General features: G+C 50.4%; 1 protein-coding gene across 3 annotated transcripts in view; it reads right to left on the bottom strand.

The window, feature by feature from the left end:
* PIK3R6 (phosphoinositide-3-kinase regulatory subunit 6) overlaps nucleotides 1-22,283 on the bottom strand; it is a 62,346-nt gene that overhangs the window by 26,117 nt on the left and 13,946 nt on the right. Inside the window, exons 1-4 of one of the 3 annotated variants that reach the window (XM_075119369.1) lie at nucleotides 17,759-17,847; nucleotides 14,781-14,901; nucleotides 6,810-6,891; nucleotides 3,004-3,095 (exon numbers count right to left, since the gene is read on the bottom strand). In XM_075119369.1, the coding sequence (XP_074975470.1) occupies nucleotides 3,004-3,095; nucleotides 6,810-6,891; nucleotides 14,781-14,879 (273 nt within the window). In that variant the 5' untranslated portion in view covers nucleotides 14,880-14,901; nucleotides 17,759-17,847. Of the gene's footprint in view, nucleotides 1-3,003; nucleotides 3,096-6,809; nucleotides 6,894-14,780; nucleotides 14,902-17,758; nucleotides 17,848-22,283 lie in introns of those variants that run through there. The other 2 variants (XM_048818786.2, XM_075119368.1) reach the window with 2 other exon arrangements.

The following is a 22,283-nucleotide window of genomic DNA, read 5'->3' as shown; positions in this document are numbered from 1 at the left end:
CTTAAAGTAGCATTTTTCAGGAACATAACTACAACGTTAAGCTACTGGACTAGCAGTAGCTTCTATGCAGCAATGCTGAACAGCCAATGCCAGGGCTGCCAACCGTCAGGGGTTCAAAAGAGAAAATTCCCCAGAAAAAAACCAGGAGATTTATTTCCCCTAGAAAGGCTCACAGACCCTAGTGCCCAATGCAAGTATAACACCCTGGCCTAGTGTGGGTGTTAATGTCTCTGGCTAATAGACTGCCACAGCAACCATCCAGTTTGCTACTATGGGCTAGCTTCAGGCATTCTGCCTTTGGTCAGACAGCAGGGGTTTGTGCTTTTCCACACTGGAGAGCCAGGTTTGATTCTTGTGGCAAACTCCGGTAGCTATGCTTTGCAGCACTAGTGCAAATGGCATAATAACCTGGAAGGAGCAGTGTCTCTGTGTGTCAGTGAAGAAGCACATAATCAGCTGCAGCCACATCACCAGTCAGGTGTACAACAAATCCAGCTGACCCCTCTCGCTTTACTCTTCCCCAGCTCTCAGACATTTCCACACCTTTTCATTCTCTGCTTTCCCCTGCCTGCTCTTTTCCCTGCCAGCCATCCTTTGGGAGACCAACTCAGCAATGGTGGTGGAGGGGAACAGGAAGCACACCTAGCCTCTGCTAACGGAGAGGGCTCACTGTATCTGCTCTGATCACTGAGATAAGATGCCTGCTGCATTCACTCTGGCAAGCAGCATGCGGTGGTTTGTGTTTCAGACCGAGACCTTTATTTTATAAGCAGAGAGCCAGAACCCAACCCTTGCTAAAGAGATGGCATCAAGTGTCAGTCAGCCAGCTTAAGCGGCTGCAGCAGTGGCAAATCAGATGCCAGTGCCACCACAACGTGACCATGGCATGGAAATCTGAGATCATTATACACAGAGATAAACACTTGGAGCCAGACTGCGGGTGTTTGTGTGGGTGAGTGTAGGCGGACAAGCAGATGCAAAGAATTTCTGCCCCCTCCTTCCCCTGCCTAAGGCCTTGTGGCTGTCAGAAGGGCAACAAAGAGAAGGGATCTATGGCCTCACTCCATCTCTGCACCAGCCTGCAGAGCAGACAGAACACCATGGGGAGCAGCCTGCACTGCCACCCAGCTCAGGGAGAATAGCCCTAGAGCACTGCCCCCCAGCCATGCTCCTAGCACCCTGGGGCCCCCAAGCCAGGGCCTGGGAGCAGCTATGTACTGGCTGGGGAGAGCTCCGTCAGGGAGAGTAACCTAGGGGGCATTTCCACCCATTTAAGGCCTCTTGACACTGGTCACACACATTTATTATCAGTTTAGCTATTTCAATTAGTGGGGTGATTTTTTAGCAATACAGATTTTCTGGTACAGCCCCTAGTGTGGATGCAGTTATACTAGTATGAAGGTATCTTATACTGATATAGCTTATTGCTCTTCCCTACAGAAATAAGCTAGACCAGTATAAGGCAGTTATAGCAGTTTAGCTGTACCCGCACTGGGGCAAGTCGTACTGCTTTAACTGCCCCGGTCTAGTTAGAGCAGTACACCTTTTGTGTGTAGACTAGGCCTCAGTGTTACTGAGAATCTGGCCCATAGGCTTCAGCACTACACAGAGTGGGCAGGCCAGGCCCTGGAGCTGGAGGTGGGGTATCTGAGTAACATAAAGAGAGAGGATAATGGCTGCGTAGTAGTGCAGCATTCCAGGACCAGACAGTCCTGGGAAGGGCAGGTGGGGCAGACGGGGTTCACTCTAGGGGTACAGGAGGGTATAGAGCAGCTAAATTATAAACGGGGGGCGCAGTGTCAGTTGTTATAGGTATGCTGGGCTTTGTGCCAGAAGATGAACATAAGAATGGGTCAGACCAAGGTCCATCTAGCCCAGTGTCTTCCGACAGTGGCCAGTGCCAGGTGCCCAAGGAAATGAACAGAACACGTAATCATCAAGTGACCCTGTCGCTCATTCCCAGCTTCTGGCAAACAGAGGCTAGGGACACCACTCCTGCCCACCCTGGCTAATAGCCATTGATGGACCTATCCTCCATGAATTTATCTAGTTCTTTTTTGAATGCCCAAAAAACAGGAGGTGAGAAAAACAGGAGGTGAGATACTGGGGGTTTCTCAGCCTCAATAGGACAGGGAACTGGCCTACAGTCTGTGATCTGATCAGCGGCCTGCTTGTGGGGAGAGGTGGTGATGTGTAGGTCAGATGGGTGGAGGAGAAGGTCTATGATCTAGGCATAGGTGGGCCCTGACACAGAGTAGTCATACAGCTTCTTGTAGCACCTTAATTCTAAGCTACCAGACATTCAGACATTTGTCCTTAACCACAGCACTGTATTTCCTAATTCAGGTGACACCAAACAAATCAGGTCCTTGTGATAAACCCGCTGAGCAGCTGGAGGCCAGGATGGGGCAGTGTGGTGAATCTCTTAAGGGTGACTCTCCTGCTGCTCTCCTCCTCCAGGCATGGAGGGAGATAGGTCATGGGGGCTGGGGAGGAGGTTCCATGGCAATTGAGAGGGCAGCTGGGGTCCCTGGGAGGAGTGTGGTAGAAGGCAGTTGGTGGATTGCTATCTGGACCCACCCACCCACTGAAGTACGTACACAGCTTCCCCAAATTGTGGTGTTCACAGCATGCCACCAAATTACAGGAATGAGGCTGGTGACCACACACTCTCCCGGGCGACAGAGGAAATATTGCAGGGCAGAAACACAGATCAGCCCCCACAATAATTCCAGCCTCCACTGCCCCCTGGTTCGGCCATCACAGGCACTGAGCTGTGCAGTTAACATCTCTGTGCTCAGAGTCAGAGCTCCAGAGATGGCTGAGATCTTCCTTCCCAGCAACATCCATAACAGCAGGAAGAGGCCACTGCGGGCACTGGCCTAGCGACCCAGTCAGAGATGCCATGCTAAGGAAGGCCATATAAAGCCATGAGATGGGTATGCTAGACCTGGACTGATCTGGTACCAGGCACCAATGGCAGACATTGCTCTCTCTTCTTACCCTTTCCAGCTCTTTCACCAGGATTTTAACCAAGATGGCGCTGTTGAGGGGATTCCGATCAATTTTCTTATGCAAGGTCCAGCGCAGCATCCCTGTAAGACCAAGAACAAGGGAAAGGTCATCCAGCAGAAAACAGTGCTAAGGAGGGAGTGCACCATGATAGCTAGGGGTGGGAACTAAGCCATGAGACTTGAGTTCTATGTCTGGCTCCACCACTGACTTAGGGCACGTGCATTCTTAGTCCTGCCACAGCGAAGAGGGCTGGATTCAATTCCTTCTCAAGGGCTCCTTCCAGCCCTATGTTTATATGATTCTGTGATTTTTGCTGGTATAAACTGCATCTCCTCTAGGGGTTTTTGCCAGCTTACAGCTTGTAACTATAACCAGCAAACCCTTTTAAGTGTAGACAGGGCCTCCATGGGGAAGTTTACTGGCATACATATACTGGTACAATTATACCGCAATAGCTATACTGGTAGAACTCATTATGTGGACACTTATTCTGGAATAAGTGTGTCCGCATGGGGGCGCTATACTGCTGTAATTACAGTGGTGAGTTTCCCCATGCAGACAACAAACCTTTAGTTACAGCAGTGCAGTTTCTGTGCATGGATAAGTCTTACCTCCCGGAGCACTCTGACGGGCAGTTATAGTCCCAGGGCTTCAACGGAAGCCTCCCACACTTAACACTGCACACGTTTTTAAATGGCGAGAGATGCTATCTCTGAGCCATCACCTTAGCCTTAGCAGCGCTGTCAGTATTCATGCACATGAGAGAGCTGGTAGCAGTGCAGAGTCTCATGCCAAGGATAGTATCATCAACCCCAAGCAATCAAAAATCATCAGAAAGTCCGTTTGTTTTTTTTTAATCGCATAATTTTTCAGCCAGGTGTAAATAGTGGATTCTTTTTTATTTGCTTGCTGGGTTTTGAGCCTTTAGCTCGTAGTGGGGTTACATTTTCACCCTTGTCTCTGCCACTGTAATGGCTGGAAGCAGACTGTTTTAAAACAATTGTAGCAGAGAGTCTCAAGGCCATTTCCTGATCCCAGAAGCTGGGGCTCTAAGGAAAACGACAGATATCGTGAGACTTGAAGCAGAATCATGGGAGTTGGCAACACCTAGAATGTAAGCGCCTGGGGCAGGGACAGTCATTTTTATTTCCCCTGGTTTGTGCAGCACCTAGCATAATGGGGCCCTGGGCCATGACTGGGGCTCACAGGTGCTACAGATACACAAAATAACAACAACACTGCAGTGATGAAGAGATGACTATGCACAAACACTTCGCCTAGGTTACAGCTGGTCTGGTCTTGGTTTTTAAATGAAGGCTGAGGCGCCCCAGTGAGAGAAACCAAGAAACAGCAGGCTGCCTCCATGCATTAATTCTAATCTCCGAGTGACCGGGGCCAAGGCACAAAGTATGTGTGTGGGGCGTGGGGGGGTTTGACGAGTCCCCCTCTCACTACTACCCCTCTGGAGCTATGTGTGCCTTGCTTTGTAAAAATTGTAATTAAATCCCTGAAACGGGATTGGATAAATCCACGAATATAAGAATGGCCACACTCGGTCAGACCAAAGGTCCATCTAGCCCAGTATCCTGTCTTCCGACAGTGGCCAATGCCAGGTGCTTCAGAGGAAATAAACAGAACAGGTAATCATCAAGTGATCCAGCCCCTGTCACCCATTCCCAGCTTCTGGTAAACAGAGGCTAGGGGCACTATCCCTGCCCACCCTGACTAATAGCCATTGATGGACCTATCCTCCATGAATTTATCTTCAAGGGTTCTGGAACAATTTGTATAGTGTGGGTGCTGAGAGCCATTGAACCAAACTGTAAACCATGTATATAATGGAAACCACTTCAAGCCAGGGGATGTGGCAGCACCCCCCACACCCTTAGTTCCAGCACCTATGTTTATCTAGTTCTTTTTTGAACCCTGTTATAGTCTTGGCCTTCATGAAACATGCTCCATGTGGCTGGCCAAACGAAACTGCTTCCTCATGGCTCCAAGGCAGAAGCCACTGCACAGCAAAGATGTGGGTTTGGTCAGCAACAATGGGATGGCTCAACAGCAGCCTGCCTGCCAGGCTCTCCCCATGACGTTACAGAACACAGCACTCCCTGGCAGTCCTGGTCTGTAACTGGCAGCAGCATCCAAGAAGACAAAAGGTCACAGCACATGAGGGCTCCGTCTTGATCCCAGCAGAATGCCACCGGGACCCAGCTGCAACACTGCATGCTGGGACCTACGGTTTCCATTACAGAGATGAGGGCAAAGGGAATGTACTCCGTGGTAAGAAAATGAGGCTGCTGGAATATTATCAATAAGGCACCGGACAGGGCAGTGGTTGGGCCCCTCTGGCTCAGACTGCCGGCTCGAGATGTGATGGCGTCCTTTATGCACCTTCCCAAGCAGCAGCTGGGAATGCCTGCCCCATGCGTCATCTAGTGGCAGAATTCCACGTACCCGTTTTGATTGACAAACACTAACAGACAGACTCCTGGGGACACACTGTGAAAGCTGCAAGCGGAGATTGTTATGGTCTTCATTTTCCAAGCAGCTGGCAACAATTAGTCATGGAGCCAGATTCTACGCTCAGTTATGTTAACACCAATCTGGAGTAACTGTGCTGACTTCTGGTACTACCAGAGTAACAGATTAGACTTTGGCCCGTGGCCTAGTGGTTACAGCAGGGCACTGTGAATCAGGACTCCTGGGTTCTATACTTGATTCTGTCTCTTACAGCAAACAAGGTGCTCTGGCTCTAAGCTTCATTTTACCCTGGTATAAAACAGAGATGACAACACAGGCCCGCGTCCCAGAGGAGATGGGGTGTGTAATGATTTCACGGTAAAAAGCCCTTTGAGATCTTTGGAAGGAAGGGGCTACAGAAGGGCAGAGGAGTATTATTATTATCATCATCACATCTCTATACAGATTCATTGTCTATTGAGCATTCAGATTACTGCGGTTGCCGTCACAGACTTTGAAATGCTCGCTGCTGATAACGTACAATAGCAACAAGGATAAAATTCACATATTTCAGTTTTGCAGAGACTGAGGATTCATTCAGGATCAGATCTAATTTTAATTAACGGTAACATATTCTGTGCATCCCCAGCAAGATCTATTTTAATTTTAATTCAGGCTGCTAAGGCTCTGGAACCAGTTGTTTGACTGACAGTGCAAGGTTTCAACTCTCCATAACTGGGGCATGTAAATAGCCCCATTCAGCTGAGGAGCCCAAAGCATTTTACAAAAAAGGGTTTTGTTACAGACGGGGAAACTGAGGCACAGAGAAGTTCCGCGAGTTGCCCAAAGCCATGCAGTGACTCAGCGATGTATCTGGGAATGAAACCTATGACCTCCGTCTCTCAATGTTCTGGTCTAATCATCCAGCCCTGCAGATTAATGAAGGTTATTGGAGACCTTGTGCTGAAGGAGGATGGAGGAGGCTGGCTAGAGCTGCTCTGGAAGCATCATACAGAGTAGCTATAGTAAGGAGATTTCACAGTAGGAGAAATGGGTGCCCAGAACCAAAAGTTGGTTGAAAATTTTAGTCCCTCTGGGACCAGCCTTGCAAGCCAAGTGCACACATCAAGGAGATGAGAACAATGTAGAGCATCTGCCAGTGATTCAGTCTGAGTGCGGTGGGAGAATACTCCACCAACAATGTCCTGGGGCCTTCTGATCCCAACAAAATCAGAACAAACAGCCAGGGCAGTCTCTGACACTGACCTTGTCTGAGGCACAGAGAACAGGAGAGAGACAGTGCCAGGCAGCTGAGAGAGGGCCTGTCTTACCTCGCTCACCCTGGAAGGCATGATGGTGTCCGTCGAGTTCTCGAAGGAGGGCACGCACGCTGCGCAGAATGTCCGACTCCACCTCTGGCGCAAAGGGAGGAAAAGGATTTGAGCAACCAGCACAACTCTGCTATACTTGGGTAAATACTGGCATGTGGCTCGCTGCATAGGCATAAGGCGCCTACTTTGTATCACCTTCATTTAGGGTAGGTAGAAAGTGCCACAATTTTACAAAGGTTACGGAACTGGGGAACCCCAGAGATGGTCTCAGTAGACTAAGGCCAAAATGTTCAGACATGGTTACTACAGCTAAACTGCTAAATCCACACTATGAATTCCCTGAGCCACACAGCAGGATAAGAAGCAAAGGGTCTATACAGAGTTTTTGCAACAGAAATTCTTCAAAGAATTGTTCAGGGTCTGCAGGGAAAAAAGTGATTTGCTGACAGACCATCTGTAAACAAAGAACAGAAACACTTTCACATTCGGGTGCAGCAGTAGCTTCTATGGAGCAATGCCGATTGGCATCAGCTGAGGAGCTGGCCAGCAATAGGAAGTATGGTCATCATGACAACTGCTCAGAATTTGGGGGTGGGGTGGAACGAAGCAAAACAATCTTGTTCAGACAGAGTTCAGGTTGTAATACATTGCAGGGAACCTTGTCAAAACGGTGTCGTTAACACATTTGATATTTGAGAGTCAGGAAATTTAGAGTTAAGGTTATTTCAGAAATCTTAACTCTGTTCTCCTCACCCTACCTTTATGCCTATGTCCTTCAGGCACTGTGTAGCCACTACACTTCAAATAAAAGACATACCCTCCTCACGTAGATTGGACGCTTTCTGCAGGAAGGACTATCTTTCTCTTCTGTGTTTGCACAGCCCCTAAAACTACAGGGCTATGCTCCATGACGGGCTAGCACTGCTAGGCAATAATACAAATAATAATAACCACGGTACTGCCCCACTCTACTGAGTGAAGTACAAACTCTCTTGCCCACCATACAGGAGCCAGTGGCATTCAGCATATTGCCTGTTTCCTTCCATTTATGAGCCAACCTGCAGACCCGCCTTCCGACTGAGGTCAAGAAACCTGCCACATATTACCCTCTATGTACAAATAGCTCCCTCCCGCATCCACAATTCCACGAAGCCTGTCTCAGCCCCTCAGTCACCCTTCCATATAAACCACAAACTGCCTTCGGCTCTAAAAACGAGAAACATCTTAGTCGCCATCTTAGTCGCCTTCCTGACACAGTTCTGAGACTGCAACACTCATCGATAGCTATATGTTGTGCTCAGCCTGGCACCATCCACCTTTCACATACTGGTCTCAGACCTTCAGAGCACCCCATTTTCCGAGGCAGGTTATAAACACAGAGGAGCCATAGGGAAGCAATGAATTCCCCTTGGACATCTCTCTGACACATAGGGAATTAAGGGCCATCATAGAGGGGGCTCTGTAGGGAGCAACCCACAAAATAGCTAAGTACAGGAGAAATGCTAGGCAGGAAATCTAGTAATCAAGTTAATAATCAAGGAACTTCCAGGAGGATAGTAAGTTTGGACCAGCTGTTCTGTGTAAATGTGTAAAAGTAATAGGGTGGGCCAGGTGTCTGATTCAAAGCTCATTGGAGTTAATGGAAAGACTCCCATTTATTTCAGTGAACTTTGGATCAGGCCCTACAGCAGCATAAATTCAATCAAAACCCAAGGTCTCTGCTGTTCTAAAATCAGTACGTCAGTCTGACAACCACAGACCAGCTTCCAGGGACTTAGTGTGTGTCATTAATATCTAGATCCAATTTGCTGAGAGCTGGGAGAAGGCAGGCATAGAGAAAGAAGAGAAATAATCTTCAGATGAAACAATTAAAGCTCATTTATTCCATAGCTGTAAAAATCCTGCTCCAGGACCCCAGAGGCATCTTGCCTTTCTCTTCATTAAAATAATCCATTAATTAATTAAAAAGAGATAATGCATTAAGATAATGAAAGATCATTCAGATTTGCATTGTTTAATTCTTTGCAAAGGGCCTTTGTACTTTCTCTCTCTATAGGAAGATGCAGAATGGAGTTTGCAAAATGTTCCTTGACTCAGAATACAACAGTTTCATTCTCTTAACCTGGGCCATAACATGCATCCAGTTCCACTGATATGGACTGAACTGCGGCCTGGAGGTCTGTATTTTACATTATGGGACTGAAAGCAAGTAGTATTCTCACCTTTTTCCCAACAGAATTATACACACAACCTGGCCAAAATTTACCATCCTCTTGGGATTTCCTTTATTATTAATTTAATTACCAAATTTCCTGCCAAATGTGCAGAGTGGATTTTGGGACACTGAGCACAGTGTGTAAGTGTAGGTGTCATGGTCTCAGAACCATGTCAGGAAGACGACTAAGATGACGGTGACAGTGGTGTTTCTAATTTTTAGAGCAGAAGGCGCTTTGTGGTTTATGTGGAATGAATGGTGACTGAGTGTCCGGGACAGGCTTTGTGAAAGAAGGGTCGGCATGGTGGAATTGTGAATGGGGAGGGAACTATTTGTGGACTGTACGTGCGGGAAAATGCTATGGTTTCCTGACCTCAGTTGGAAAGTGTGATGGCTCGTAAATGGAAGGAATGAGGCAAAATGTTAAACGTAGCTGGCTCCTACGTGGTGGGGAAGAGAATCTGTACTTCATTCAGCAGAGTGTGGCGCAGTACATTGAGGACTGCATCATAGGCCTTGTCTACTCACACACTATCATCAGTTTAAGATATGTTTACACTACAGCACTGCAGCTATGCCACTGTATGCTGTACGGTAGACACTTGCTATAGTGATAGAAAGGGTTTTTCCATCGATGCAGTAAATCCACCTCCTTGAGAGGTGGTAGCTAGGTCGAAGAAAGAAATCTTCTGTTGACCTAATGGTGTCTGCACCAGGGCGTAGGTCGGCTTAACTACATCTCTCAAGGGGGAGAATTTTTCACCCTCCTGAGTGGCATAACTAGGTTAACTAAAATTTAGGTAAAAGGAAAAGGAGTACTTATGGCACCTTAGAGACTAACAAATTTATTTGAGCATAAGCTTTCGTGAGCTACAGCTCACTTCATCGGATGTAGCTCACGAAAGCTTATGCTCAAATAAATTGGTTAGTCTCTAAGGTGCCACAAGTACTCCTTTTCTTTTTGCGAATACAGACTAACACGGCTGCTACTCTGAATCCTAAAATTTAGGTGTATACCTCAGTTAGCCCTGGGCAGATTCTAATTTCAGTTTAAGAGTGGCTTATTCAGAGAGAACCAGTGCCAATTTTTGCAAGTATTTCTATATAATCTGGAGAAATTTGAGATCCTCTTACTAGAGAGTGCATATAGATTACTGTTCCTGTCAGTATCTGCCAATGGTAAGGAGGAGAAGCTGTTTCTACCCTAAACCTCTTTTTTCGGTGGCTCGTAACTTTTCTGAAGCAGATTTTGGGGGGGGGGGGGGACGGGCGGGGGACGACTGAAGGTTTTCTTATTCTTAGCCCCAACCCAAAGGTGAATGTTGGAGGGAATTCCAGTAAAATTGGTTCAGTTGCTAATACGCAAGTTAAAAAAGTAATAGTGTTTGTCCAAAAGTTCCAGTTGAAATATTGTATGCAGTGTAGTTGTAGCCGTGTCAGTCCCAGATTATTAGAGAGACAAGGTGGGTGAGGTTAATGGGCCATTCTACCTCGAATGGTCTCTTATAATATGTGCTAAATACTTATGCCAAACAATCTGTTCCCCCTGGCATTTTGCTGTGACATTAGGAGTACCTTTCCCAGATCCGAAGAAGAGCTCTGTGTGGCTTGAAAGCTTGTCTCTGTCACCAACAGAAGTTGGTCCAATAAAAGATATTACCTCACGTACCCTGTCTTACTAATTGAAATATTTGCATTCTGACTCATAAAAAATGGCTAATGCTAGGGGGCTAGGTTCTCATGTACACTAAGGTCCCTTTACTCCACTCTGGCAGCTTAGAGGGGTTGGTGGCTATGTCTACACGACAGACTTCTGACAGCATAGCTATGTCGGTCAAGGATGTGAGGAAAAGTGATCCCTGACTGACAGATCTGTGCCGGCAAAAGCCCCTAGAACAGATGCAGTTATACCGACACGATTTTGTTTTTGCCAGGATAGCTGCATTTGGAGTGGTGGCGGAATAAGCTCTACCGAGAAAAGCAGCTTTGCCAATGTAGCTGCATCCACACTAGGAACTCTTTTCCAGTATAGTATACTGGTATAGCTAACCCGGTAAAGCACTTTTAATGTAGGCATGGCCTTAGTATTAATGAGAATCTGGCCTAGAATAATCTATGGCAGTAGTGCCTAGGTGCTATACAGATACAGAACAAAGAGACAGCGCTGGCTCTAAAGAGCTTATTATATTCCTCCATTAGAGGAAGGCCAAACTACTCAGGTTGGAGGAAAATGCATTCAGTATTTTTACAAATATGGCTTGATTCCCTTCTCGCAGACGCTGGTGTAAATCAGAAGCGAGCCCAGTTCAGTCAGTGGAGTCAGATCCCTGGACATTTTGGGCTGAGTTTTTCGAAAGCTCTCTAACGGGATCTGGTGCCCAATTCCCATTGAAAAGAAAACGTCTGGGAATCGGCTGTCCCAGTCCCACACTGGCAGCTGGCAAACATTCCCATTCTCCTTTCCCCATGCATTTACCCCAGAGTCGCTACAGGGCACCTGAGTTAAGGATGCTTCTGTGAATGAAGGCCTCTTGAATTAAGGAGTTGGTTTATAAGGACACTTGAGCTAAGAGAGATAAGGTGGGTGAAGTAGTATCTGTTATTGGACCAAGAGACTGTCTCTTTCACTAACAGAGGTTGGCTCATTAAACATGTGTTGTGATATGATTAAAATATGACCATGTAGATCATTGTTGCTACCACTGTTATATAATTGCAACAAATCTTGTACAAAGTATGTCATGTAAGATGTCAATGAAAAGGTTATTGTTTGCTGAATATGATTATCCTATTTGTATGCATGTATACTTTTTATATCTAAAGTTATGAATATTGCCTGTCCACCTCTATTTCAAATGTGTTCACTTCTGTGGTCACACCCACAAGGCAGCTTACTTCTTGTCTGGCCAGCACATTGTGAAGGGACTATTCAAGCTGAATGACCCATCAAAGAGCACTTAACTCACACTGGACCTTACAAGAGGCTTATCCCTACCTGATGGACCTTCCTGTGGAAGTTCTAGCTAGAATATGGGTAACAGCCTCTGCTATGACTCAGCGAAGCACGCAAGGGCATGTGACTAGATCATGTGACACTAAATTCCATCTTGTTACCTGTATTTTCCCCCAAACTGTGCTGAGGGCTTTGTTTGGGACAGTGAAGTTCCCTCCACATGGCAAAAGCTATAAGAGGCCCTGGAAACATCTCAATTTTATCTCTTTCCTGCTCTGAGCTCTGGACTATGGACTTATACTAATGGGAGCATTCTAACCAAGGGACTGAGGACCTTCCAAATCATTTGGAAGCAACCAGAGACTTAACAAGCCAGCAGTTTATTCCATCACTGCTCCAAACCTGATCCAAGAACTTTGCAATTATTGTACGTATTTGATTCCTTTAACCAATTTTAACTCTCACCTCTTTCTTTCTTTTTATAAATAAACCTTTAGATATTAGATACTAAAGGATTGGCTGTAAGCATGTATTTGGGTAGGATTTGAAATATTCGTTAACTTGGTGGGTAATGTGTCTGATCCTTTGGGATTGGTAGAACTTGTTATATGATGAACAAGATTTTTGGTAATCCCCATCATATTTGACTTGGCTGTCTGGGAGGAAGCCCAAGGCTGCATTGCTTTAAGGCAGGGGTGGGGAACCTCCGACCCGTGGGCCTGATCTGGCCCCCTGGCTAGGTGCAGGGGCAATCAGGGAAGCTCTGAGTTTGCGTGCTCCTACCCGCGCCCGCAGGCACCACCCCCGCAGCTCTCATTGGCTGGGAACTGCAGCCAATGGGAGCTGTGTGGGCGGCACCTACAGGCGCACCGCTGGCTGGCAGTGCACACAGCACAAAGCCGCCTGGCCACATTGTGGCCACTTCCAGGAATGGCGAGGGGCCAGGGCAGCGGGGGAGCCTACCTTAGCCCCACTGCACTGCCGACCAGGAGCTGCCTGAGGTAAGCAGCGCCCGGCCAGAGCCCACACTCCTCACCCCCTCCTCCACCCCAACCCACTCCCAGAGAACGCACACCCACCCTCAAACCCCATACCCAAGGTCGGAACCCCCTCCTGCACCCCAACCCCTTCCCAGAGCCTGCACCCCAAACCCCCTATCCCAGCCCTGAGCCCGCTCCCGCATTCCAAACCCCTCAGCCCCAGCCCGGAGCTCCCTCCCGCACCCTGAACCCCTCATTTCTGGCCCCACCCTTGAGCCTAGGGGAAGCCCCAAGCCGCCGCCCACCACTCCCTGCGAGGCTGTGTGTGGCCTGCAACTGATTTTTTTCTGTGGGTCAGTGGCCCCAGATAGAAAAAAGGTTCCCCACCCCTGCTTTAAGGGAACTGTGTTTTGGCTTCTGTGTAGCCAATTGTAGAAGCTGTTTTGTTGCTGGCTTGGTGAAACTAAGTATTGGAATATCTACCAGTTTTGGGAATTGTCTGTCCCATTCTTTGAAGTTTGCCCGAATTGAGCAACCTCAGCGTGGCCCCCCCGGGACCCCGAACGATTTTGCCTCTCTCGCATATCCTGGGACCAACAGGGCTACAACAACACTGCAACCAAATTTAGCTAAGGATATGTTTGCTAAGGAGTTCTGCATTAAGGACACCTCGATTAAGGAGGATGAGTAAGGTTGCTACACCTCCTAGGATGACCTGGGGTGTACTCCTTGCTTTCCAGTTAATCATAAGGATGTGCCAGTAATGAACCAGCTGGCTCTATGCAGCATTTTCTATCCCTCTTTTCCTTGTCCTAGCTACAGCACTGATTGATAGCTAAACGCTAACTTCACCGTACCATGTTACTGTAACTGAATTACAGATGTTGTGTGGAGCGACGCCTATCCTGGAATTAAGGCTGCATTTTCCATTCTAAAGGGCCTTTCCCAGATGCTTATAACTTTGTCAAACATTTACTTCTAAGGCTGAAATTTTCCATGTTTGGTCTTGGGCCCAAAGCAAATTTTCTCAGGAAGCCGAAGCGAAAATGGTCAAATCTGAATGGCGAATCTAAGCTGGAGGCTCAAACAGCCCTGTGCAGAGAGCCAGCAAAAGGCCCTTGAATTACTTAAGTCCCACTTAGATACTCTTTTGAGGATGTAAGTGACTTGTAAAGACACTGAGCTGGCCTCAGGAGACCTGCGGTCAATCCCTTGCTCTGCCACAGGCTTCCTGCATGACCTTGGGCAAGTCACTTAGTCTCTCTGTGCCTCCGTTCCCCCATCTGTACAATGGGGACAATAATCTTTCCTTTGTCTGTCTTGTCTATTTCACTGTGAGGTCTCAGGGCAGGGGCTCCCTCTCACTGTGTGTTTGTGTGGTGCCTAGCACAATGGGGTCCTGATCTCGACTGGGGCCTCTAGGTGCTACGGCCACACAGATAGTAACAGCTTACGCAGTGTATTAATACCTGTGAGGTAGATAGGTAAATGTCATCTCCACTTTACACAGGGGGAAACTGAGGTACAATGAAAGGAAGTAAAATGGCACTAGAACCCAGTCCTACAAGCAGCCTTTCTCCTAGACTGCCAACCCTCCACCTTAGTCATACCACCATCTTTCCTCCCTGGGCCTACTGGAGAGAGTTACTGCTGAGCTACCCACCGCAGCACCAGCTCAGCAGGACAACCTCCCTAGTCATTAGATGGACTTATTTCTCACCCAGCCTCTCGCTCTGCTGAAGCGCATAGGGCTGCCTTGGCCAGCTTGCCTTTCCCTGCTGCCTCAGCCCACCCGCTCAGGGACATTGCTGGCAATCACAGACCTGTGTTCTCCATGAATGGGCAAGGAGCAGACGTGTCTGTCTCAGCACTTCTCGAACAACAGGGCAAGCAGGTGGCAGCTTCTCACTCAGCACTTGCATGGCCTTGCGTCCTGGTTCTTGCCTGCAAAACAAGAGAGATGCAGGTGAAACCGCAAGAGGAAGGTGGGATCAGACCGGCCCAGGTGTGAAAATGAGAGAGGGAGGGGGGCACAAATAGGGAGATGCCACTGAAATGGGCAGCCACAATGGGCACAGAGGGTCAGGTTCCCAGGAGAGCTCAGCATCCACCAGGGAGCCCACAGGCCCTAACTGCCCTCTTGTTCCAGGCTCAGCAGGGGCCAAGGACTGAATGAGCCATGGAGGATTCTTGCTGCACATGCTGCCCCTGTTCTCAGGACAGAGAGAGGCCTTTAGTCTCCGGGGCATTCAATCTGCACTGCTCACCATGAGAGGTCTAGTATAGGCCCCTCTGAGCTGCCTGTCTCTTACTAGAATCTCCTCAGGACCTGCAAGCTTGTCTCTGTGACCAGGCCTGTGGCAGCCTCCTCCTGGAGGGGGTCAAGAGAAGACCTGCTGACGCCCTTGCTGCACAATCCCCAGCTCCCTGTGCAGGTGCACCAGAGATTGGCCCTGGCTGGTGTCACCAGGACCAGAGACCTCCTGGGCTCCGTCTGAAAGGACTGGCTGAACCCTGGGTGCTTGCCCTGCATGTGGGGCTGCTCACACTATCTGCTCCATGATGTGAGGGCTGCCTGCCCCTGCCTCTCTTACTTATCTCGAGCAGACCCTGCAAGAGGGTGCACCCAACCTACCCCTATCCCCTCACCCTCCAGAGCTCACCATTGTGCCCCTGCTCCGCAAGCCCCAGCAGCCATGCCCAGTGCGCTACCTGAGCATGCCAAATGATATCCAGTCAGTCCATCTCTGAACCATGCCTACGGAACATCTCCATGCTCTCATGCCCCATACCATGCATTTCCTCACCCTCACGTCCCACCCCAACCCAGCTGCAGGATGTCCTACCGCGGGCCAGTCTTTATTCCACCCCGGTACCTCGGCCTACTGGGGATATTAGTTGGAGCTGCATGGAGCTGTGAGCATGGGCGTGGTTCACAGGTGCCGACACCTGTCCCTTCTGCAGCGAGAGAGACACCCTGGCGAACACCTGCCACCAGTGCACAGCCCCTTTTCTGGCTCCTCCAGAACCTCCTGCTGAGGCACTGGCTGCATTTCTCCTCACAGCTATTTCTGTGCACGCAGCTCCCCCTCTGTGGTCCCACAACGGAAAGAGAGCTCCCCGTTAGCCTCCTCCTAGCGCTACCCATACTGGCCACCCACCAGCCTAGGAGCGGGAGGAGGGGGCTGCTCTACGACCACAAGGCCTTTTCCCATTTCCTGGTTGTATCATGCACCCAGACAGAGTTCCTCTGGGCAACATCCACTGACTCCCTGGACACTTTCACCAAGCAGTGGGCACTGCCTAGGGCTCTCTGCTGGGTCCCCCTCTGCTACCCTGGTTTTACCCCTTTCATCTGCACTCCCCTTCCCATGTTTTCAACTTTTGTTCCAAGCGATCGGTTGGCTCCTGGGTCCTGTGGCCCCTCCCCCACCTGGGGGGTGGGCCTTTTATCTTATCCCTCCCCCCAGAATTCAGATAGGCTGCACTGCCCACCAACAGGGCATTCACTGGGAACGAGCCAGGGGAACTGCCAGGAGGGTTGGAAAAGGAGAATGGGGACTCCCCAATAAAAGTGGGTAAGGATTTAACTCAGGCAAGCTGGCACCTGTCGGGGAAGCAGGTTTGATGGAACAGAAAGTGCCAGGGAGACAACACAGGGAAAGGCCTCTTGGCCTTTCCCTGGGCACGGCCGGAGGATTTGCCAGGGCAGCGGCGTAGCTGCTGCAGCTGAAGCAGTCTTGACTAGCGGGAAAGCACATGCCTAGTTTGGACTCCCTGCTGCCAGTGCACAGCAAATGGAAGTGTAAAAGGTGCACGCTGTCTCCCGCACCCCCTTGCAGCCAGACACAGAACTACAGGGAGATCCTGCCTTAATTTCCCTGATGCGGCCATCTGTAAGGTCAGCAAGGTTGATACTGATAAGTATTGAACTGTGCCCCCCTTCTGAGGGTCTTGGTCATTAGCAGAAAATTCAGCAGCACCACAAGAAAGCCCCTCACCCAGGCTTCTTAGCAAGGAGGCAGACTCCAGCTGAGCATGTCAGTCCCATGTTTACAAGGCCGCCCCAACCTGGATTCCCTCCTGGAGCCACAGCCTTCCTGCCCACCCCCTCAGAGGCTGGGCCTTCTGCAGCTCTCCGGGAGCTCCTTACTCTGGGAACACTGCTCCTGGGCAGTTCCCTCTCCCCACCAGCAACCTTGCCCCAGCAGAGCTCTGGCAGCCTTTCATCAGGTCCAGGTGCTCTTCAGCTAACTAGCTGCCAAGCAGCCACCTAGGCAATTAGCTGCTCAAAGGTGGGCTGAGTTGGGCTCGTTCGCCTCAATGAAACCCATCAGCCTGACTCTCCTCAGAGGGGCCAGCCACCCCATGGCAGGCCGACAAAGCAGAGACTGGTACCTAGTACTTGTCACGTCTAAAGCAGCTTCACAGAGATGCTAATGGAAGAGCTCACTCAGTGAGTCACTGATGCGCTGGTGCTGGGCTGTCCCATGTTCTCCAGCCAAACTGAAGGGAAGGTTGGGAGGGGGGTCCCCCTGACTAGGATGGCACGACGGGTGCCATTGCAGCCCTTTGGAGAGGCCTTCTTGTAGAAACACACTGCAGAGCAGATCTAGGCCTTCGGAAGGTGCCTGGTGGCACCAAGGGTCAGGGATTCTCCCAGAACAGCCCTTGGTAAATAGAACGCCCAATCCCCCTCACACGATCTTTAACCCCCTCCCCCGCATAACACACACACACACACACATACACACACTGTGAATGGCACAAGCTGAGCTGTAGATGGTCATCCAGATCTTACCAATTATCCTGGTGTCAATCGGGCATCACGCCAGTGAAGTCCATGGGGCTGACTCTCTTTCGCCCTGCAGCTTGCCAAGTCTTTTACACTAGTGCAAAGCGGGTAAGATGTTACTGCCCTGCTCTGCTAGTGCTTTCCACCCAGTTGGCACTGGTGCAAATGATGGTAGTGGGCAATGGTGAGTGGGGCCCGGTGGGGCTATCCTGGTGCACAAGCTTGTCTGGGTTAGAGGAGAACCTGTTCATGCACATCTCAGAAGCACAGTATAAACATTTCCAGCCAGTGTCACTCACTTCTAGTCTGTTTGCCACAGGGCTCTGCCTTGCTCCTTGACTGAGGGAGAAGAAATGGACAGATCCCCACTGGACACTAGATTTCCCTCAGGGGAAGTGGGGGTGGGGTATTGCTGTGAGAACCCCATGTTAAAATATTAGCAGCCCATCCTTGAGGTGAATATCGTTATTTCTGCTTTATACGTGGGGAAAAAGAAACCCAAAGAGATTAACTGCGCTGCCCAGGAAGTAAGTGCTAGAGCCAGGCATTGAACCCAGGCGTTCAGTCACACAGAGTTTGTTCTTCAGCTGACTTTGAAAAGTAGAATTGCTTTACTTTAGCTCCTCCTAGTGCTTCTCTCCCCCTGGATTTGGGCTCCTGCCGGATGCCCCTTCAGGGATGTAAATGACTTGATTTGAGGGATGAAACCTGCCCTGTCCCCACCCCACTGCCTATGCTTCCTTCTCAACAAGACACGCTGTCCTGCAGCCAGCCAGGTGCGCAATGTACAAATCAGGTACGAGTGTCACAGCACAGCAGTGGGCAGCCTCGCCTATACTGGCCTCTGCCAGGGCAGGCTTAACTCACTGGCTGTCCCGTCACCTAGGGAGAAGCAACACCACAGCCATCTCCACATCAAACCCCTCCTAATCACAAACCAGTGGCTCAGAGAATCAGCGGCCACAAGGCAATCTCCCGCACAGCTCTGTCAGGGTCTTTGAAGGGCACCAAGAGAGGAGCCAGCCAGGAACCTGATGGCTTCCCCTGGCGCTGAGACCTCATTGTTCTCTTCAGAGACAGGGGAAAAAAACAAGAAGTGGAATAGGAAGGAAGGGTGATTTGGCTGCGTCACACCACCATGATCGCTCTGGCATGGCTGGGATCTGGCCATCACTGCTCAGGAAGGCCGAGGACTGGTTAGCGGTTCATGCTGCAGAGCTGTGTGCAGGAACAGGAGTAGCAGGGAGGCTGTGGGTTGCGACTAAGGGGAATTCAGAGAGCTGGGTGTGGGGAGCCCAAAACTGGCATGGTGGGGAGTTCTGTGGGTCGAGATTGAGGAGCATTGAGAGAGCTGTGTGCATGAGGAAGGTGAGCCCAGGAACGGATAGCAGGGGAGACGGGTCAGGATTGAGGGGCATCAGTAGAGCTGTATGAGGCTAGATCACGGTACACTCAGCTTTAGCGAGTGCTGTCAGCCACTCACTTACAAATGGACATGCTCAGGTTGGCGGCAGGGAATGGGAGAAAAGAAGGAATTAATCTGGCATCTTATCCATCAGCCAGCCAGCCTGTCACAGGACAGCAAGTGACAGGGAGTGCCAAGGGAGGAGGAAGAGAGGTGGGTACTGGAGGAAGTTACAGATGAGCATCGGGCGGGTTCTTCGTGCAGTCATAAGCTCCAGGAACTTCCGAACTCTTCAGCAGCAAGGCCAGGCAGCACGGACAGTGACTGGGTGGGCTCTGTCTGTGTCCGAGTAGGAAGGCTGTCTTGCTGTACTCGTGGAGCCTGCATACACTCAGAGACAGCCGGTTGTAATGCCTTCCAGATAGCTGCCCTGCCCAGAAACGGTCTGACACACCTCACTGAAGGACTAAGAGCTATCCAGACCGCAGCCTGGGGCCAACCACTTCGACTGTCTCTCAACTACTGGCCCATGCTCATGGAAAAATGGGTTTCTCCACAGGGGCCCATAGGGGGGAAGAGGCAAGTGTGACTGGTGGGTCTGTAGCTTCTAGGTCATAGCTCAGAGATGGGATCCTGCTCTATGCTGGGGGCCAGCCATCGTCACGGGGTCAGAGCAGGAGTGAAAAGGCAGGAGGAACTGACCAGCCTGGAATGTTGGTGAACTACAGACTCCCAGATGGAGTGAGATCAGACCAGAGGATGGGGCATCTGAGGACTTTTGTTGTTTCCAAAGATCTGTAACTCTCAAGTACTTCAAGAGTCAAGTTTCCATGGTTAGGAATCCCATTGCTAGGCTTGTGTCCCTTGTTTTTCTGCCTTGCTGTCCCTAAAGGGGATAGTTAACGAGAAGGCCAGAGTGCCCACAGCCCTGGTGGAGCTCTGGGGTGCATGTGTCACTTATGGGGGGGCTCGGGAGGCCTGAGTTACTGGTTTCAGGGTCTAAGGTGACGGGGTGGCAATGCCCCTGGACAAGTGTCAGACAAGAGGTCTCAGCCCAGGAGTGTGCCCTACAGGTCCTAGACTCTGCCCAGACCCAGCTATGGGACCCAGTGTTCGGGTGGACTCACAACAGACTGGTGACGGCACAGAGGGGGACTGTGCCAGGCTATAATGCCAATGACTAGCACTGGTTAGGAACTTGCTGGTGAAACAATTTTTTGACAAAAAATGGAAACAAAATATTTCATCTTGGGTTGGTCCGACGTTAAACTATATCTGCCTTGGGTACTGCAATGCCTTGTGGGAGCTGTATTCAAGGTGAATCATGCTCCCGTTTTCCCGTGGGCTCCTGGTCCAGACTACATCTCCCATAATGCAATGCAGTCACCCCTCTGCCTGAGCCACGTGCTGCATTATGGGAGTGTGGGGAGAGCAGATTGGTTCCTGCTGAGAGTGGTGGGAGCACAAATTAAAGGTTCGCCCCCCTGGACCAGCTTGAGTTACTCCCCCCCACCCCCTGGGCACGTCTCCCCCCCCTTACCCTTAGTGGCCCCCCCTGCAGCTCCCAGCTGTTTGCTGCTGCCTCTCCCCAGGACCGCAGCTTGCAGCTCACCAGCTCCAGGAGCTGCCGCACATGGAGGGGGCCTGGTCAGCAAACTGTGGCAGAAATCTGGGGGGGTACGTGACCCCCCATATGTCGCCTCTGATTGTGAGTGCATGTGATTTAACATCAAATAGACCTGATCCAAAATGTTGTGACATTTCCAAATCTAAATTTTTCAAAAATTTTCACTCTGCTAAAAATTTTGACTTTTTGTCCTGCTTCAGGATGAAAACAAATGTCAAAATGTCAGATTTTTCCACAGGATGGAAACTCTGATTTTTGCTTAACTCAGCTGATGACTCTTTAAGTGGCACAGGTGGCAGGCGGGTATTGGGGATTGTGCCTTCTAGTGCCAAATGGTACAGCAGAGTGCAGAGAAGGAATGTGTATCCCACATCAGTGGTTCCCAGCTTGTTCCATACTGGGACCCTGCGCCCTCCTAGCAATATAGGAAAGGCAGCATGCCTGCAGCCCCCTGACACCTGTCTGCGACCCCCAGGCTGAGAACCTCTGTCCTACAGCCTTGCACATTCATCTACAGGAACAACCAGGAGGGAAACAGAACAAGCCAAGCAGTGTCAGCGTCAGAGAAATAACATCAGGCAGCTACCCAGCTGTAACACTTGAGCTAAGGAGAGAGAGCCTTAGTGGCTGGTCATTGAAATCTGATGGTTTAAGAGCCCACTGTCCAAGGGCAGAAAGAGAAACAGCCATGGTATCCTGGAGGCAGTGGTGTAGATCACCCAGCTCTCATTCGGGCAGCAGGAGGGTGACTTGAACCCGATCTCAGGTTGATAACCTTGGGGGAATAAACAGAGCCCTGAAAACCTGCTTCATATCTGTGGACCATTTTTGCAGATGGTGGATTGGATGCAGATAGAACCGCGCAGGGCTCTACTCACCGACGGTGCCTGACCCGCGGCGGCCGGCTCGGGCAGCCCGGAGGGCACAGTGCGCTCGGGGCTCGCGGCCAGCAGCCAATGGTTGGGGCTGGGCGGCAGGTCAGAGTCGGGGGCTGTCCAGCAGCTCGGGCCCCTTCGGCAACGCCAGTGTCCCCACCATGGCCCGGCCTAGCAGCACTGGCCATGCTCCCAGTCCCGGGCCCAGCCTGCTGGCTCCTGGGCAGCAGGGCCTGCCCCCGGGCATGGGGATTGGAGTAGGCGAGGCCCCTCTGCCCCACCCCTGTGCCCCACTGTGATGCAACAGGCACAGCTGCTGCCGTCGCTCACAAGCCCCCGGGAGCAGCACGGGATGCAATGTCCCTTCCCCCTAACCCACCTCAGCACTGCCCCTTCTCCTTGAGACCCCCACCTGTGCGCTGCCCCTTACCCCAGTCCCCACCCTTGCGCTGCGTCTTCCCTGCAAGACCCCACACCCCCACTCTCCCCCCCCAGGTCGCTAGTCCTTGTGAGACAGCTTGCTGGGGCAGTGCAGATGCGGATACAGGTAAAAGACAGCTAGCAGATCGCAGGTTGATCCTGGCAGATGCAGATCCACATTTTTGTATCCACGCAGGGCTCAAT

Source organism: Caretta caretta, chromosome 14 (genome assembly GCF_965140235.1).
Source record: "Caretta caretta isolate rCarCar2 chromosome 14, rCarCar1.hap1, whole genome shotgun sequence".
Taxonomy (NCBI): domain Eukaryota; kingdom Metazoa; phylum Chordata; order Testudines; family Cheloniidae; genus Caretta; species Caretta caretta.
This window is presented reverse-complemented; position numbering and strand designations above follow the sequence as displayed.